The sequence below is a fragment of the Cygnus olor genome, chromosome Z, assembly GCF_009769625.2.
Source record: "Cygnus olor isolate bCygOlo1 chromosome Z, bCygOlo1.pri.v2, whole genome shotgun sequence".
NCBI classification, from domain to species: domain Eukaryota; kingdom Metazoa; phylum Chordata; class Aves; order Anseriformes; family Anatidae; genus Cygnus; species Cygnus olor.
The window spans coordinates 3,819,232-3,838,226 of NC_049198.1; the positions used below are offsets into that span (position 1 = coordinate 3,819,232).

General features: G+C 53.3%; 1 protein-coding gene across 2 annotated transcripts; it reads left to right on the top strand.

The window, feature by feature from the left end:
- The first annotated feature begins 78 nt into the window (after positions 1-78).
- On the top strand, positions 79-18,476 carry PSTPIP2 (proline-serine-threonine phosphatase interacting protein 2). 2 transcript variants are annotated; one of them, XM_040541500.1, is made up of 15 exons: positions 79-355; positions 8,260-8,360; positions 9,907-9,984; positions 10,925-10,959; positions 12,070-12,176; positions 12,698-12,760; positions 13,151-13,249; positions 13,407-13,452; positions 13,803-13,882; positions 15,067-15,165; positions 15,836-15,932; positions 16,239-16,320; positions 17,192-17,226; positions 17,767-17,824; positions 18,019-18,476. In XM_040541500.1, the coding sequence occupies exons 1-14, from the start codon at positions 101-103 to the stop codon at positions 17,814-17,816; spliced, it is 1,227 nt and encodes a 408-aa protein (XP_040397434.1). In that variant the 5' UTR covers positions 79-100; the 3' UTR covers positions 17,817-17,824; positions 18,019-18,476. The 2 variants fall into 2 exon arrangements, with proteins under 2 accessions (XP_040397434.1, XP_040397435.1); XM_040541501.1 differs by lacking the exon at positions 79-355 and adding an exon at positions 893-1,020.
- The last annotated feature ends 519 nt before the right edge of the window (positions 18,477-18,995 follow it).

Consider the following 18,995-nt stretch of genomic DNA (forward strand, 5'->3'; position numbering starts at 1 on the left):
TGCCGGTAGGCGCTGCAGGGGCTGGGCCCTTCTGGAAGCACGCAGGGGCTGCCTCTGACTAAATCACCGGCACCCAGGAGAGCTGCTAAAAGGAGCCTCCATGTGCCAAAGGAAAACAGTTTGCTTTTTGCTGCGTTTTTGTTCACGTAGTGCTTGCTGTGCCTGTTTTTTGCTGCAGCTCCCAGCACCACGTCCCTGTCGGCGCTGCGCTGATGCTGCATCCACGTGCCGGTGGTGCCAAGCGGTGCCGTGGCAGCGCACGCCGTGTGCCTTGGCCCCTGTGGCTTTGTCCTGCTCTCTATCTCAACCCCACGGGGGCTCACCTGGCTGGCTGCAAGTGCCCGCAGTGCAGAAGGTGAGGATGTGGAAGAACACCGGTGATTTATTCCAGGATTTGGATTTGCAGCGGGTCAGGGTGCGCCACGGCTCGTGTGTTCTCAGACGAGGTTGCTGAAACCTCCTCGAAGCCTTGAGCCCGGCCCCAGCCGCGACACTGGCTGCTACCACGGCAGGAACCGTGGCCGCGAGCAGCGAAAGAGAAAACCCTTCGAACACATCCTTGCCGTAGGTGTCACACCACCCTGGGCTCACGCGCGGGCAGACCGATTAAGCGGAAAATGCCTTATTTTTACATCGCTGTCCCGGTGTTAGAGGCAGCGACTTACCAGGGTGAATCGGGCACCAACTGCGCTCATCAGAGGAGAGCCCATCTGCTTTCCTCTCCCACCCCAGGTCGGAGACCAGAGCAGCGACGCTGCGCCGGGGCTGGGAGCGGGACGTGCGCCCCAAAACCTCCCCCGAACCCTCCCCGCCCGCGTCCGAGGCCGCGGGGCCGGGCTGAGCGCACCCCGCAGGGCTGTGCCCCCGTCCCGGCTCACCAAGCCCAAGCCCTGCGGCTGTCCCCGGGCCGGGCGGGGCCAGGCGGGGCCGTGCCGAGCCGAGCCGTGCCGGAAGGGCGCAGGGGGCGGCAGCAGCAGCAGCAGCAGCATGCGGGAGGCACGGTTCAGGGACCACTTCTGGGTGAGTCGGGGCTCCAGGTGGGAAAAGGGGGTGTGGAGGGGGGCTCGTCCTGCCCTGCGGGGCCTAAGGGGATGCTCGGGGACACCCCTGGGTGCGGGGGGGGGGGGGGGGGGGGGGTGTCCGGCTGGGGGCTGCTCCCTCGCTTTGCTGCTGCTGAGCCCTGGGGGAAAAGGCAGGGCGTGGGGAATGCTGCGAGTTGTTCTTCGGGGTGCGGACCGTGCTTTTGGGTCTGCAGAAGCGCTGGGCAGCCGCTTATCCCCCGCAGAGCGTTGGCACCGCGGCTGTGCGGTTCCCCTGGGTGTGCTGCCCTTCGTTTGGGCATGGGAATCAGGAACCAAGCGGCACGGCTTGGGCTCCGATAAACCCCCAGTAAATCCCCGAGGTCCCACCAGCGATGCCCGGGAAGCAGCCTTGCAGGACGGGGGAGAAGGCGCCTGGGTCCCGGAGGAGCCGGCGTTGGGATTTTGGCCGCGGCGTGCTGCGGGATGTGAGGGTGCGAGCACAGCACCGCGCTCACACGGTGCCCAGCACCACGAGCGAGGTGCCTGGCGGAGCACCATCAGCGTGCAAACCCTACGGGTGCGCCGAACCGGCTTCGTGCCTGGCAGCGGTTTCTCAGCCGCTCATTGCCAAGAAGCTTCCACGGCGCTCCCTTTGCTTTGCAAACGTGTGGGAGTGGAGGGGAGGGCTGCCGGGGTGGTGGCAGCGTCCCCCCCGGGCACCCGGCGCCCCTCCGATGCCGACGTGTGCGCTGGGGCTGGCAGAAATAACCACGCTGCTGAGCTGCTGCGTTTCATCGCGCTTCGGCGGCGCGTTGGGTTGCAGGGGAGATCCTTGTTCCCTTTACGGCAAGCGAGGCTATTCACTGGGTAATCTGTACGTAATCCGGGCCCAAACTCTTGGTGCTATCGGGGTTTCTGCCTGGTTTTGTCCCTTCTGAAGCATGCAAGCTCCCACCCCGAGTACCGGTGGGGTCAGGCAGCCAGGGCTGAGCTGGGATGGGAACATGGCTGCGCTGCCTTGAGGCCCCGCTGCAGTCATTTTGCCCATGGAGAAGGCAGCAGTGAGCGTGCACCACCTGCGGGGAGGAGAGGAGGGGATGAGAGATGGACAGAAAAGCCCAAATTTAGGCCAGGTGCAGAGGGGCTGCTGCTACGGCTTCGGTTTGCTGTAACGCAGGGAGGGAGCGCAAACTTCCTCCTGAGATTTTTCCCCTTTTATTCACTTTGCTTGAGCCAAAAAGGGAAGAGGAAGGAGAGCGCTGTTTTGCCGAAGCAGAAGATTGCACAGGGCTTGGGACAGCCCAGGGCACATTTCGGGAGGGCAGCAGCTGCCCTGGGTGGCTGCAAGGGAGGGAGGATGCTGCCATGGAGGGCTGGAAGCAGAGGGAGAGGATTTCAGTGCTCTGTCTGGTGAGCCAAAGCCCAAAAACGACCACTTCATAAGCATGAACAAATACTGTGCATGGCCAGCTGCTTCATTTAGGCCTTGATTTTGCGTTTTGGGGTCTGAAGAAATGACGGCGGCCCCATCTCCCTGCCTGTCCCCAGCCCCGTGGGCTGCAGCCGGTCTCGAACCTTTTCTTCCATTCCCTTATTTGTTGTTTTTGCTCACCCTACTACATCTCGGTGTAAGCTGCAGCCACCTACAGAAGAGCTGTGCAAAAATAATACACCCCAAATCCTGTTTGGTTCCTCTTGCCCTGCCTGCAGCGATTGCTGAGAGTTGAGCAAGCGTGGGGCTGTTTGCATGTTTTTGCAACCTGCCGTTCTCCTTTCGCTACGCCAGGGCTCGTCTTTCATTTTTATCGTTTCCTTGGTAAGCGCCCGGTTTTCCGCAAGCCCTTCTGGCAGAGTGTTTTGGGAAACCCGACAGCAGGGCTTTGGGTCTCATCAGAGCACTTGGGGCTCGCGGGCGTCTGTAAAACTATGCAGGGAAAAGGGAAATCTGGTAGTGCTAAAACAAGCTTTATGTCTGACCCGCCGGCTAACAGCCTGAAACCTGGGGGGCAGATTCTTGGTCATTTCTTCTTATTTGTCTTCAGAGACAAAAGCTCTGCCCTCTGCAGAGTGTGGCAGGGTGCCTTAAAAAGGAGGACTTGGTGGGACGTTGAGAAGATAAGCAAATGATACTGAGGACTGAGACCTGCTGACTCCTGCTGAGGCTGCTCTGGTTAAGTGATCTTTGCATATAAGACTTAGGTGTCTGCGCCTTTTAGGCACTCCCAAACGTTTATCTGCCACCTTAAGAAAATGAGGTGCCAAATGATGCTGCTAAAACACTCCGCAGCAAGTCTCCTGCAGTAGAAGGTGCGCTGGCATGTTTAATTTTCTACCAAAGCATATGGGATAGGGTCTGAAAGCACCGGTGAAGTGTGTTTGTTTGCACCCTGGGAAATTCATCCTGCTGGGCTGGTTCGCAGCGCAGTGGGTTGAAGCCCCGGGCTGTATCTGCTCTCCCCTCTTGCTGTCTGTTTTTTAACCTGCCCAGATCTGCAGGGCTTTGCGAGGCTGGGGATGAGCTCCTCTTGCTCCGTGTTTCTGCAGGGATGCAGAAGGGGGGTGCCTGCCGGTCTTCGGGGTGCTTTCCCTGCCCGCTGTCTCATGGCATGATGCAGGCTGGGCTGTTTCTTTTCCCTCTGCTCGTCCTTCTCCGAAAGGGACCGGCTTTCCCGGGCAGCCTGATGAAATCCTCAGGTGCTGGCTCGCAGGGAGACCGCTGGCTGTTCTGGTTAGGTGTGGTTGCGTCGAGCCTGACGGTCCATTGCTTTAGCATTCACGTTTGGGGTGCTGCTTCGTGGGATGCTGTGCTAAGGTGGGGGGATTTGCAGGGAGTGTTCACCCCTGGGAGGAGTTTTGCCTGCCCTGATGTTCCTGCTCGGAACTTACCGGGCGGGGAGGAACCGCGGCCTCGCACCATCTCCTCTTCTCGCCCTCGCGGACCCAGCCAGCCCTTGGAGTCAGGTACACATGAAAGCAGGCTGTCAGGCCGTGGAAGAAACGCGCCTCTGGGTGATGCAACCTGCTTCGCCTTCCTCCCGCACTGCAAACTTGGCCGACTCGGGGTATGGTCAGGGCCGTTCCCCTGCAGGTCTCTCTCACGCCGCACGATTTCTTCTGCATGGTGCCAGCCGTGGACGAGAGCTCGTCCTCCTGGCCAGGGCTCTGCCCCCTGGGAGCAAAGGATAAGCCTCTGGGCTACCTCTGCTCCCTGCAGAAATCTGCTCAAAGATTTTTCTCGGTCTCGGTGACCTCTGTGGTGCCTTGAGCAATTTTGAGATCGTGTTGACTGCGAGCAAGAATAGCACAGCCATTTGTCATCGCACGGTGTTTCCAAATACAAAAATAGACGTACAACTTCTGCAGCGTTTCTCTGAGCAGATGAGACGCAGGAGAGCTGCTAAAAGCTCTGCACAAGTAAAACACGTCAAGTAATGGTCCGTGAGCAGTGCTGAGGGTTTGGGCTCCTGAGCTTGTGACTGCCCGGCTCTGGTTTGGCTGCTCAGGCTGAAGAGCTAAGGGACAAGGATGTGTGTCTGGGGACGTGCACGTGGCCGTGTGTGCATGGTGCAGACAGAGCGTTGAAGTCACTCGTGAAATTTTGTGTGCCCCAAACCTTTCATTTTTGGGGAGGTCGGGACAGGTTGCTTTTTCTCCTGCACCCTTATCTTCACAGGGTTTGTGTCTGGAGGGGGATTGATGTGAAGAAGATGGAAATATCAAAGCAAACAGCTTTCCCTTTAGTGAAAGAGGGGCTTTGCATGCCCACTGGAGCATTTAAGCCCCTCTTTTGCTAAAAGCACAAGCAAATTCCCCAAACCATAGTGACTTCATGCCATCTGAAATGCCAAAATTTCAGGAGGGAAGCGGCACTTCTCCACCTGTGCTGCAGATGTGAATCCCACCTTTCCCTTCTCGTTGCATGAAGCCTCTCATTTTACCTCCTCGCTGGCATTACTGACAGCCACGTGAACTCCTCCTTCTCGAGAGCATCGGGGGCACAGCACAAAGCCGGCAGCGGTCAGGACAAGGGGGGCTGCGTCCCGCTGAGCCCCTCCGAAAGGGCAGGGACGGGAATTTCCACTCCTCTGCAGCCCTGTGGACTTGGGAAACATCAGCTGCTGCTTTGTCACCTTGAAATCATCCGCCTGTAGTTTCCACAGGCGGTGCTGTCCCCTAAATAGCACGTCCGCTGTTAACCCGGCCGGGCGAGGCGGAATTTGGGGCCGGCGCGCCCCGCAGCAGGGGAACACCGGTCGCCCGGCCTCAGTTCCCCAGCTGCAAAAGGGGGGACTGGGGCCTTTTTTTAAAATCCTACAGCCAAGCCTACAGGGATACCCCATGTGTGCTTGCTCTGGGATGCTCTTGGGGCTGCGCAGAGCCATCGATTTCTTGGGGAAGGAATTTGCGTCGGTGCTTTCCAGGTCCCGGCCGTTTCCGTGCAGCCCCTGCAGACCTACACGGAAGGTGGGCTCTGCTTTGGTGCAGCGGGACAGAAACCTCCCTGTTACACCCCAAATGGACCGTGTTAACACAGGGAACCCCAGCTGGTCAGGTTACCTTCTTTCCAACAGCAGGCTGCTCAGTTATTTGCCCTTTCACCACCATTTTCGGTGCGGGAAGGCTGGCACCGTGCTGCTGGCTTTGGTACGGCAGAGCTGGCCCGGCAATTTTTGCCTGACTTTTATTCTCTTAAGACGACAGCAGCAGAGCAGCCGTTTCTTTTATTCCCCTTTTCATAGCAATCCTCTGCTCTTATATAACCGCCTGACTTACTAGTGCTAAAAACTGGAAGGAAACCAGCAGGACGTGAGGGGTGAGGTGCTGTTTGCAGGGACAGCTTGGGGAGCCTCGGCGCAAAATCCTGTCCTCCAGAGCCCTCTTGGGCTTAGTTTATTGTGGCTTTAAACCCTGTCCTCCCTCCCTGGCTCTGTCCTCCCTGTATCCCCCTTCCTCTTTCCTCTTTCCCTGCCTCCCGTGGGCAGTCACGCTGGTCCCCCGTATTCTTTCCGTGCTGACGTATGCCCAGAAGAGCGCTGCCAAGGTGGTTTTTGTGGTGTGTGACCCTGCCCAGCCCAGCTCCGTGGGGCCGGGAGCCCCTCCTGCCTGCCCCTGCCCATTTTATTTTGGGGTAGAAGGTCGAGTTAGGATGTTCCTGAGTTTTGCAACTGTCATGAAAAGTGATTTCGGTGTAAGCGTGCTTCCTTCTTTTGCAGAGCCAGTTAGCAAACGGAGAACCTGTTGCGTTTTTGTCAGTAATAAGCTCATTTTGGGAGGAGGTTCGTGCTCAGTACAGAAACAGAAAGTGTTTGAGGATCTCCCAAGGCCCTGGCCACAGTCTCCTCCTCCTTCCCATGCACACCACGATGGAGCAAAGCTGATCTGGGATTCCCAGGGATCTCCTGCTGGCCCCACTCCACCAGATATCCGCTTTATCTCCCGCTTTCTGGCCACTCATATTCTTGCTTGGGGAAGTCCACAATGATGAAATCCTTTATTTATTGCAAATGATGGCCCTGTTCCTCCTCAATTCTCTCTCTGGGCACAAACTTACGAGAAATCCCCCCTCTGCTGCCAGCGCTGTAACACCAGTTATCTGCATGCTGTCATCTTGGCTTGGAAACGTTTCCTGAATCTCTCCATCCTGCCATTATTCCTCTTTAAGCTTCATAATAATTATTTGTGGTTTCTGCTTCCTTTCTCACAGCTTCATATCTGCTTTTGCCATTGCTTCCTTTCTGCAGCCCGTTTCCCTATTCTGCTCCTGCCTGTGCTGTTCCTGCAACGCCAGCCGGGCCCTTCTGCAGAGGACAACAGGTAGTTGTGCTCTCCTCCTGCATCTGCTTTGGGTTTCTTCCAGAGAAGGAGGGTTTGTAGTCAGAGCATCCCTCTTGTAGCGTCACAGCACTTAGGAGCCCTGCTCCAGGTCTTCAGGGTGGCAAATCCTCAATGGTTATAGGACAAAATGTTTTTTTATCCTAAGGTGCCTTCCCAGCACAAGATAGAGGAGGGAATGGGGTAGAGTTAGTCAGCCCTCATCCTAGCCCAGCTACATCATTGTCACATTTTTTATTTTTTAAATAACCATCACAGGAAAATCCATATTTTTGAGAATAATTTGAGGGAAAGCAGTGATCCTTCAGAAGTCTATGGGAAGCTCCTCCCCGGTGCGGGGAGCGCTGCGGGGCAGAGAGCCCTGGGTTGGAAGATGGGACCTGGCCGTGATGTTTTGGGGGACGTGGAGAAGCGTGACATGCTGCAGGGCACAGAGCAGGGGTGGGGAAGGACCTGCTGCTTAGGGAAGTGATCTTTGTGTTGGAGTTTTGGACTGACGTGAGTGGGACAGGGTGGCTTTTCCCGAGGCCGAAGAGGAGGCTGCTGCAGCAGCAGTCACTCGGTGCTGCGTGGGCAGCCAGGGAAGCTCACGGGAAGCTCAGTGATGCCGTGGAGAAGGGGCTGCTCAGCTTCCCCCCCCACCCCCCCCCACCCCGGCCTGGCTGTGGGTTCCTGCAACGCGGCCGGGCGTGGGGATGGTGACCAGACAGACAAGTGGAAGTCAGCACTGACCGAGATCCGTCCTGGTGTCTGCAGAAGCTGTGAGAAGCAGGAGTAAGACAGGCCGTATCTGGAGGCTCAGAGGATGGTTAGTGTTTTGTTCCGTGAAATCAGAGCTGACAGCTCAGCTCCTAGGAGGAGACGTCCCTTTGGGCCATGTGGCCGTGAGATCAGTTGTTCGTCCTATGTGGTTTCGCGGGCTAAACTTGGGTGAGCCATTTTCTTCTGAAAGCTATCTAGGGTCTGACATTATTTTAAGGATCTGAACCTCCTGGCCTGCGCCTCAGGCCCTCCTCTGGAGAGCGAGGATGGACTTTACGAGGTGGGAGGAGGGAAAGTGCTGTAGGAGTTTTAGGGGGGCTCAGTGCGCTGAGGGGCCAGAGGTGCTCAGAATGGGGGGAGATCGCCAGGATGTGGCAGGCCTGAGCTCTTCTGACCTGTGAAGGTCATGAAGGTGCCTTGCCACCCTTGCCATCACCGTTCTCCTCATTCCAGACCCTCTCCCACCCCGAGAAGAAAAAAAAAAAAAAAAAAAGCTTATTTCATATAATTTATGGGGGAAACCAGAAAGAGGCCCTGGCACACTTGCTCCCAGCTGAGCCATTGCTCGTATAAGTGCCGGTGGAGGTGGCAGTGATCATGGACTGCGCCGACAGGGACGTGAATCCTATTCCTGTGTTTTCAGAGCACAGACCTGACGAGCACAGTTGGCTATGACAGCATCATTCAACATTTGAACGACGGCAGGAAGAACTGCAAAGAGTTTGAAGACTTTTTGAAGGAAAGGTACGGAGCTGCCTCTGAAAACGGGTTTGGCTGAATCTGGGAAGTGAGGCAGAGGCACTTCTTCTATTTCTTGTATTCCCATTTGGGTTTCCATCATGTTTCTGTCCACTGGGTTGAAGCATCTTTCACTTTTGACTGATGAGGAACTTGTTTTTTCACACTATCCTTTCTCTGCGTGGCTGGAATAAAGTCCATACCTGGGGATCCTCAGCTGGGAGGGTGGTGCTAGCCACAAAGCCCAGAAGCACACTATTAAGGGCACTGTCCAAATGCCTTTTGAACACTGGCAGGCATGGGGCATCAACCACCCCTCTAAGAAGCCTGTGCCAGTGTTTGACCACCCTCATGGTAAAGAAATGTTTCCTAATGTCCAGTCTGAGCCTCCCCTGGCACAGCTTTGTGCCGTTCCTGCAGGTCCTGCCATCAGCTCCCAGTGGGAAGAGACCGGCACCTCCCTCCCTGCTTCTCCTCCTCAGGGAGTTGTAGAATAAAATAATTGTCTTCCTAAAATGTCTGTATCTTTAATGCAAGTGCAGGTGTCTGTGTTGACAGTTTGGCGGTGGGGTTCACCTTGTTTAACTCTTTTTTTTTTTCCATGGGGTTACCTCCTAAACAGATGTAGGTGCATCAGACACTTGAAATTGCAGGCTCTCCTGCTCTGCATCCCCATCACATTTATTCCAGACTATTTTGTCCCAAGTCTTGTATTCAAGGTTTGTTTTCTCCAGTCAATACCAAAATTACATTAATTCTGGTCCATTCTACAGCAGTCTTCATATTTAGTCTATTGAACACGTTTGGTTAGCCCTGAAGTGCTCAGGCAGTTGGACTTGATGATTTTGTAGGTTCCTTCCAATTATGCCATGCCATGCCATGCCATGCCATCCCATCCCATCCTCCAGTAGACCTTCTAATGCAAGCTCATGGCAGTACTTGTTTCTCTCCACGGACTGCAGACAGATAGGGCAGCTTGCCCAGCTGGAGGTATCTACATTTGACCAACCAGGTCCAGCCCTGGATGTTTGCACAGATTTCAAAGCAACTGTAAAAGGCTGGTTGCTCTTAGACTGCAGCACACAGATTTTCTGGGTTTTCCCACTTGCTTCCGAGGTGGATAGACAATGCGACCTGTCAGAGGTGTTATTTATACACAGTGTGGCCTCTTCTTCAAATGTTATCTTCAAGGACCAGAAGCAGGTCTGTGCACTTTGTTTCTGGCAGGTGGGGAGGCAAGGTGGGCTGTCAACTCAGGGTGAGTCCTGGCTCCTCGTGGGTCGGTCCCGCAGTGTGAAAGCTCAGGAGCTGGCAGGACTCTGGGCGTAAACACAACAAGCCACAAGCCCTGGGGTAGTTTGTGGTGGTCGGGGAGGTGGATGCCCATGCTCTCACCCTGTCTGCAGCCTGGGGTGTTCTGCACACCCGCTATTCCCTCATCCGTGCTCAGGGGATGTCTCTTGTGAAACTCCTCCTGCTCTCGGCCTCTGCTGCAAGCAAGTTTCAGTTTCTGAAATAAGAATTTCCTCTCATTTCTCTCTTTCCTCAACAGAGCGATTATAGAAGAAAAATATGGCAAAGAGCTCATTAACTTGTCGAAGAAGAAGCCCTGTGGGCAGACGGAGCTGAAGTAAGTTCAGAGCCCAGTGTCTTTTGCTTTTATAGGTGTCCGTAATTGGAGCAATAAAGGAGAAGGGAGAGGGAAGGAGGCTGAGAGAAACAAACCAGTGTTGAAATGTGATTGGGATGTCACCAGATGTTCAGAAGTCAGCCCTGTGAACGAATTGTGCCCAGTTGGGTTGGCCTTTGCCAATATCAAGTTGGACTCCGCCAACTTCCCACCTGCCGTAGAGTAACCAAGGCGTTGTGGACGCTCAGGCGAGATGTGGGCTGGTGGTTCAGCAGAGAGCCAAGCATCATGAGACCTTGGGTTTGCTCCTCACTGTTTCTGTGGCCAGAGGAAAGTACACGTACTTCCTTGAGTCAAACCACACGGATGTTCAAACCCAGCACGTTGCCACCCTACACGGGAGCCGTAGCCACTGCGGTTGGCTCCATTCGTGGATCTCCATTTCCCCATTGCCCTGGGAACCATCTGCTTCCTGCTGTACTTCATACGTGCCTGGTTTGGTGTTCTCTGCTCATTTGTTTACAGCTCTATATTGGTCTGTCACTTACTTTGTTTCATTATCTTAATAGGGAGGAAAGTTCCCTACATTTCCAACCACTCGTCCATACTACATATAAAAAAATGTTCATATGTCCCAACTGATACTCTTTGGAGGTTGCCTAGAACAGTTGTCTTGAAACTCAGAATATTTAATAGTATTCACTGTCCAGGAAGAAGACGTAAGGTAGATCTCAAACCAAGTGGACTGTATTATACTCACTGGTAAGGAAAAAGCTGGAAGTGTAAAGAGGGTAGATAAACCTGCTTCACGCTGTTTTGGCTGGTCTTGAGTGAGGGACTTTCTTGCCAGTTCAGAAGTGCTCTGCTGTCACCATTGAAGCCCGTGCCTGCATCTGGCAGTGCTTTCTTACTCTTTTAATGCTGTGCCTGTGTTTTTCAGCACCCTGAAGAGATCCCTGGATGTTTTCAAGCAACGTAAGTAATCCTTCTTCTTCTTCATCTATCAGGACATTTGGCAGTGTTGAAGCCTTCAGGCTACTGCTTGGGAAGAAACAGAGAAATTTGGGAAGAAACAGGGAAATCTCCGTAACTGTTTGATACCAGGATCAAGTGTGGGCTGTCCTCATTGTCTCGCTCGGCCCAGTGCATGGAGTTTGGGATAGAGTGCTCCAGGGCACAGTTAGCAGAGGGGACCCATGGCAAGTCCCTTTGGGGATCTTTTGGCCTTTTGGGGCAGCTTCAGAGTTGTGCAGCATCTGTAGATGTCCATGGAAAGCTCATCTGGGTGGTTTTGGGCTGGCTCATCCTGCCCTTTTGACACAAATATGCAGTAATCAGAGCATCCAAGTGATGAAGCTTGGCCACCATGCAGTAACCATTCCTCACCATTCTGCTGCCCTGTGTTGAAGTCTGGCAGCCACAGCTCGACCACCATCCATCCTGGCCACGTATTTCTGCTGCTGTGTTCCTGGGCTGATGCTGTAATGAGGCTCTGCCCTGCAGTAGCTGACGCTTTAATAGCTACGGGTTTGAAATAGCTCTGGGTGTTGGCTCATGAGCCACAGTTTGTCTTAGCTCCTTTTGTGAGCTGCAAGTGAGCGGCTGCTTTGCTTGCTGGCTGGGTGTTTCGTGGTACGGCTGCTCTCCTCCAGCAGGGCTAGCTCAGTGTGACACCGAGGCGAGCCTGAGATTTATTTAGCAACAGTTTTTCTATGCCCCAAGTTGCTTCTCTGCTAGCCTGGGGGAATGCTTCATTCAGACAGACGCTTTAGGTTGTGATGTGCTGAAACATGCCTGAATTAATCCAGATTAGGAAGAAAAGCGACTGTGCTCGTTTGCATAACTTCTCTTGGTACGAGTTTCTTAAATGGAAGTGCAGGCCCCAGCATGACCGATGATGAATCAGTCTTACGTAGGCAGACCCTGCTTGGAAAGTGCTGCTGCTTTCAAGTTTCTGCAGGGGAATTCATGAGGTGGGACCATGGGTGGAAGGGGTCTGTGGGTCAGTCTGATGTCAGCTAGAAAAGCTGGCTTAAGCAAGAGCCTTTTTAGGAATATATATATATATATTTCTTTTCTTTGCAGAGATAGACAATGTGGGACAAGGTCACATCCAGCTGGCGCAAACCCTTCGGGAGGAAGCCAAGAAAATGGAGGAATTCAGGGAGAAGCAAAAGCTGCATCGGAAGAAGGTCAGGAGCTGAGGGCACTGTGGGAGGAACCTTCACAGCTGGGCTGCCCCTGCACCCTGTCCCCCTTGGTGCCCCAGCCCGTTCCGTGCCCACCAGGGCCAGGAAGTCCTGGGCTCCTTCCTACGTGTTGCAACCGTGCTGGAGAACTGTGCGGCAACGCCTGACTTCCTTCTTCTCACTGCCACGTGCTGTCCTTCAGGGTCCTTTGGGGCTGGAGACAGCAGGGGCTCCCTCCAGCCATGACAGCCTTGGCTAGGAGTGTGTTTAAGGTGTGTGTGTAGTGCTGTAAGATCTACATAGGGTTTGGTAAAATTAACAAGCTCTTTAACATGTTCTGGCTCGAGATTCCCTTGTCTGGAAAACGAGGGGAAGCTGTCAGAGCCAGGGGCTGATCCGGACCTAGCAGAGGGGAGAGGGCTTGCCAATTCTGCCGGAGCCCACGGAGGTGATACCGTACCGTAGTTCATTCCGGAGCTCTGACGGTCACTGACGTGCTGACTCCGGGTCTGTTGTCTTCACAGATAGAGCTCATAATGGAGGCGATCCACAAGAACAGGAATTTGCAGTACAAGAAGACCATGGAGGTAAAGCAAGTGTGCTGCTGTCTCTTGCCCTACGGGCTAACGCTGCCAAAACACGCGCACGGAGCGAGGGCAGGCCTACGTGTGAGGGCCTCCCTCCCTCCCCTTTTGCAGCCGCCTGCGTTGTGTCTGCATTAGCAACGTGCAGAGCGTGCTCAGAAAAACATGAGTAGCATGGAAGGGAAATGCTGGCTCAGATACAAGAGGTTTAAATGTCCAGGACTCAGTTGCCTTGAGCTTTTCGTCCTGAGCAAAGAACAGCTCCTGCTGTGAGCACAGTGCTGCCCAGGCAGTAGGGCTGGGGCGTCGGGGACCCTGAGCATCCTCTGTCAGCTGGATTTTCATCTCTTTTGCTTGCTAACGTGTTCCTGCCCTGTCTGGCGGGTCCCCTAGGCCAAGCGGCTCTACGAGCAGCGCTGCAGGGATAAAGATGAAGCGGAACAGGCGGTGCACCGCAACGCCAACCTGGTCACGCAGAAGCAGCAGGAGAAGGTAAGGAGAGGCAGGGGCCGTGGTGCCGGGCAAAGGGGCATCTCTTCTGGCAGGTCTCCTGCCCCACGTCCCTTCTCTCAGCTCTGGGGTCTGCACGCCCGTGGGTGATGCACCAGGGCTCTCCTATACCTTTCTTCTCTCCCCCCAATTCTGGCAGCTCTTCCTGAAGTTGGCTCAGACGAAATCGGCCCTGGAGGATTCAGGTGAGCGTGGAGATGAAGCGTGCTGGCTGCGTTTGGGGGGCGAGGGGAGCACCTCCGGGGGCAGGAGGAGATGGGCTGAGAGCCGTGACACGGCACACAGGAGCTGCAGCTCCTCAGAAATGTGTCTGGAGGTACAGGAGGTGGCACCTGCCCTGCGGAAGGCTGCATGGCCCCGCCACGGCTGCTGTGGGGCTCCCATCCCAGTGCATTGCCCACCAGCAGCTGAGCTCAGGCGTTACTGCTGGCTTCTCCGTGGCATCCCAGCCATTTTAGGCTGGACGTGGTACCTCCTAGTGAAGGAGTTTTTTAAAATTAATGTTAGCCAATTGACAATTTGATTTCCCTCACAGACAGGAGTTACCAGCAGAGTATTACTGCACTGGAGAAGATCAGGGAAGAATGGATGAAAGAGCACATCAAGGCTTGCGAGGTAAATGCCACAAAATTCCTTCACATGGCACTGTGGTCCTCTGGATGTCCGCCCCCTTTCTGCAGGGCCTGGGGACAGAGCAGACGTGCCTTCTGCTCCGTATTCCCTTCACAGGACAACAGCAGGACATGTTGCAGGTAACCCTGCACGTTTCTCCTGCTTGGTTTCTGGATTCAAGGTCCCACCACTTCAAAGTTTCCACTGTGTTATTTTTCATTTCTTCCACCACCTTTTAAAATTGACAAATTCGATGTGCTCGGTAGTGACATTTTTTTCCTGTTGCCTGCCTGCGCGTTCGGTGCTGCCATCGTCTGGCTCAAACAGTCGTGGCCTGGACACGAATCGAGGCTGCAGCCTCAGGAACACCCAGCAGTGTCTGCCTTGGATGCTGACCACCTAAGTGCTCAGACCACCTGTGCCTCTATTTTACTTTCCCCCACTGGGATGGAATTTGCTGTCTGTTTGGTGTGCTGTGTCGGGGGACGTGAAGGTGCCCGTGGTGTCTGGAGGCTCTGGAAGCCCCCCTGCAGGTGGGGCTGGGAAGCCAGGGTTTCACTTCCACAGAGAGATTATGTGGAGGTTTTCCCCTCTGTACGTTGCAAAGGCCGTAACTGATGATAAATGCAAACGTACACTTGGGATGGAAGTCTGTCTTTCGCTGGAAATGTGTAAAGGTGCGTGGGGTTTGGCTACACCAGACAGCAAATTTCAACAGACTTGGGTTTAAACTGGTTACGAAAAGGGCTTGGCAGGAAACAGGAAGGAGACCAACCAAATGCACCTCCATTTTCATACATCCCCAGCCATTTTTTTTTATTTCTCTGCTCCTGTGGAAGGGAGGTGAGAAGGGAGCTGGGACTGTAGGACCACGGGGTGCGCAGGGAACCCCCACTGCCTTTAGGAAGCTGGCCTGGTCTCCCCGAGGGGTGCTGGGCGGCCCCTTCCGCATGGGTGTAGCAGGGCACTGCCACCTGTAGACCTTCCTGAGCTTAACACCTTCTTTGGAACACCTGGTTGCACAGAAGGGTGCTTTCTCCCCTGGGAGAGGTGGAGGACTTGTGGCTTCCTTGAATCACCTTGATGCTCAGGACGTGTGAGCAGCAGGGCTCGGGGGACAGCTAAATCCCCGCCGCAGGCAGGGCTGTGCTGGCAGGGGACCCGCTGTTCTGCCCGTGTCATTTCAGTTCTTCGAGACGCAGGAGTGCGAGCGCATCCGCTACTTCCGCAGTGCCCTCTGGCTCCATGTCAACCAGCTCTCCCAGGGCTGCGTCCAGAACGACGAGGTGAGCCGGGAGGAGGTCCCTCCACATCCGTTTTTCTGTGTTTTGGATCTGAGACCTCTAAGAGGTCTCTTTCGGACCAGACCCTTGGGATCCCTGCTGCCCGCCTGGGTTCTCTTCGCCCGTCGTTTTGTCAGGGTGTTGTAGCAGTAATGCAGTAAGGACCCCCTGAGTGCAGCTTTTGTGCGTGTCTGTGGTTGGAGAAATAGTGAGAAAGCAGTACAGGAGTGAAGATGTGTCCTCAGCTCCCTGCCACCAGCATCTTACACTTACTGTTCCCCCTGGCTGAAGAAAATTGGCCGAAAAAGAGGCAAATGAAATGCAGTGGGAGGTGACCTTGCCAAAGATTACGCAGGATTATTATGACTCCTGCATATCTGAGGCTGGGAATGGGAAAGCAGACCCTGATTTGCTTTCCTGTGCTCTGAACTGTGTTAATCCCAGTTGGCCTATGGCCTTTGATCAGCTAACTTGAACATGCAGGCAGAAGGGTTGTGGCCAAAGCTCTTAGAGATTAAGTTTTCTTTGGGATTCCTTCCTCGTTCCCTGTACCATTGAAGCTTGGGTCCTGGATGAGCACTGGGCTCCCAATCCATGTGTGATAACTGATTGAAAAACGTCCTTTTGGTTTTTGATCTAATGCACAAAAGTGCTTGTCATTTCTCTTCTGCAGAAATACGAGGAAATCCGCAAGAGTTTAGAAATGTGCAGCATTGAGAAGGATATCGATTTTTTTGTAAATTTGCGCAAAACTGGAAGTTCGGCCCCAGGTGAGAGCTCGGTGCAACCTCCCAAAGTAGTGCTGACTTGTTTTTACTCCCTGTGGTGCTGCTGCCCGGATCAGCATCAATTTGGATGCAAAACCCACTGATTTTGTAACATCCTTCCTTTCGTTTCCCAGCAAGCAGCACCAGTCCCTCTGCCACTTACCACCAGCCTCTGACGATAATCTCCCTGTTCTGTAACATTTCAAACACCTTCCCAGAGAGGGGGGAAAAGCTTAGCAGCTGAATGTTGGGGTTGTCAAGTGGCACCTTGTGAAAGGTCTGTGCTTTACTACTGTTAACTCTTCCTAGCTCCTGTTGTTTATGAAAACTACTACAACACACAGAGAAACGCGACTCCTGTGAGAAGTCCGGTTTCCGTACCTATATCACGGTAAGGGACGTAATTTGCAATTGCTGTTGCAAATGATGCTGTCTAAAACAAACAAAAAAACAAAAACACATTTTGTTGCTTTTGGTCTGTTGGAAGCTTTGGGAGTATTACAGGAAAATATTTCCCATGCTATGTAGCCCATCCCTCTCTCCAGAAGAAATTATTCCAATCTGCTGCCTGCTACATCATGCTCAAGGAAAACCTCAAGTCCACCCAGAGCTTTTTGCTCCCGTTTGTCTTTTGAGGTTATTTTTCCCTTCTTGATGCTGGGAATCTTGTTCTGAAGGTGCTTATGATGAGGTTGAGCTCAGTTTTTCTTGTGCCAAGCCTCTTCCACAAGTCCTTTGGGTTGAGGTGAGGGGCTGCGGTACCCGGGCAGCAGAAAAGCAAGGCAGCCTGGAGAGAATTGAGGACAGGGTGAAAGATGCCTCTGCCACGAGGAAGATGAGGATTCAGGGCTAAAGACTCTTGCCAAGGATGAGTGTGCACCTCTGGCTGTTGCGTCAGGAGAAGAGTCATGCCTAATTATGGCTTCCTGATGTCTCAGCCCAGGCAGAGGCATGTAAAAGGCATGCCCCGAGGCTCACTCATGAATGTTTTGCCAATGCACTGTTTTTTGGTGACTTTTTCCTCTTCCGCACCACAGCAGCCTCAATTCCTGTGTCTGCCAAGCAGGCTGTTGGTGGTGAATGACCCAAAACATGGCCAGGTCTCCAGAAAGTCCAGGCTGGCCAAACCTCTTGCCCTCCCGTGAGCTCTGTGAGGGTGGTTTGGGAGCTGCAAAGCCAGAGTAATGACCTGGGCAGGTGCCCTTGGATGGGAGGGAGCCCCATAGCCATGCCGGTCCTCACCTCTGTTTCTTTTTGAGCAGGAGGGCGCCTCCACCCACCCCAACCAGTGGGCCAGGTGAGTTCTTTACCTTAGCTGGCTTGTGCTCCCACAGAGGATCTCTCTGCTCTTGCTCTTCCCCATAGGATCATGAGCTTCATCTCTCAAAAGGGATTGCTTGAGGTCCAGCTCCTGCTATAAGTCCAGTCCCCATGAAAAGATGCTGGGAAGTTGGCTACTGACTCTGGAGGCAAAATTTCACCTAGAAGTTCAGATCAAAGCCCCTTGTGTGCGCATTTTTGAAGCTTTAGGTTGCCTAAGCTTGGTGTCTCACCAGTCTCTGCATTTTGGGCCCTTCTCTGTTTAAACAGCGTGAACTGTATTATCTCCAGGCCACTTTAGGGATGGGGTACTGCAGTGGAACTCAGTAAAACTAAGTTCTGCTTTGGCTTTTAGGCAAATCAACTCATCTCTTTGAGCCCCACTCATCCCTGGCTCCCTTTATAACAGAGGTGGCCAGTGCATGGTGGTCTTGTCCTGCATGGTGGTCTTGTCCTGCAGTCTCTTAACGAGCACTTTTCATGGGCAGACCTAATATTTTAGTGCTTTGTGTTTTAGGTGATCCTGATTATGCCACAATTGACGGCTACAGCTTGATACACCGCTAATAGCCACAGTAAGTACTCAAGTTTGATGAAGAAAGGGTTTAAGAAGAGATGCAACTACAACAGAGGGGCGGTTCAGAAAGAAAGGCCACCATTTAGGGGATGACACCTTGAGGTGACTGGGTGGGAGTGACGATTGTGTCAGCCCTTCTGTCCTTGTCTGAGCTGGAGCTGTGATTTTGATGCTGTCCATCCTGTTCTCTAGGTTCTCCAGGCAGAAGATACTGTCAGTCTGGCCAGCGCGGCAGAGTCGGTGTTTTCAGTTATTCTCAGCAGCACAGAGCTGCAGTGCTTCTTCATTTTAAGAAAGTATTTGGGGACTCTGATAATTATTTGTGCATTCAGAAAGCACCTACTGAAAATCTGTTCCTTCGATAAGCAAACTCCTTGGACATATATTCCATTTTCACGCTCAGGGGAAGAAAAAGAATATAAGCAATGGAACTGGACACAGGGTCTTCTGCATTGGAAGAAGTTTTTGATTTGAAGTTCTTCCTGTGTGCAGCCATCTGGGAGAGCCTGGAGCCTTCTGCTCTCCAAATAACTAAAAAACACATGTGCATTGCAAAGCTTTGGGCATGCTGGCTTGTGTTCAGAGCTAAGGGTACACTTTGGCCTGTTTCTGAAGTCTTTTATTAACGGTGATTAAGCTTGTAATTTGGATTTAATTTCAGTCATGTTTCTCTGGGAGCTTGCTACATAGAGGAGCACCATCGATTACATCATGGGTCTGGCTTTGCCGTGCTGATACTTGGTGCTGATTTGTGCCTTGTGTGGTGCAGCAGCACACAGAACAGAAACCCAACGAGGGGCTGTGCCACTACAAACCTGCTGGCAAGTCTCTCACCCTGTAACATTGCTGAGGATCAGAAGGAAGTCAGTCAGCTCTTCCACCACCTCTCCAATGAGGGGCTTGCAGTTTTTTAGGCTCATGGTATAACTTGTCTGTGGTAGGCTCCACATACTCCCATTTGATTAACTTCTGGCAATCCCTGAAGTTTGGACTTGTATCGATGCTATAGCCAAATGTAGAGTCCGTTTTCAGCGGGGATTTGAGTGCCAGTATGAAATGAAAGGGAAATCATCAACTGTCTACCTTAATTACTTCTCCCTCTGCTCTAGCAAGCTTGACAACAAAATATTTGTTCTGACTTCCTCACCCTGGCTCCTAGAGGCATCCTC

Bases quoted from the DNA above. Each gene is read 5' to 3' on its own strand.
- PSTPIP2 (XM_040541500.1), top strand. From the start codon at position 101: ATGTGCCAAAGGAAAACAGTTTGCTTTTTGCTGCGTTTTTGTTCACGT. The intron at 13,250-13,406 runs GTAAGGAGAGGC...CAATTCTGGCAG, and splicing joins CGCAGAAGCAGCAGGAGAAG to CTCTTCCTGAAGTTGGCTCA. The intron at 16,321-17,191 runs GTAAGGGACGTA...CTTTTTGAGCAG, and splicing joins GTTTCCGTACCTATATCACG to GAGGGCGCCTCCACCCACCC.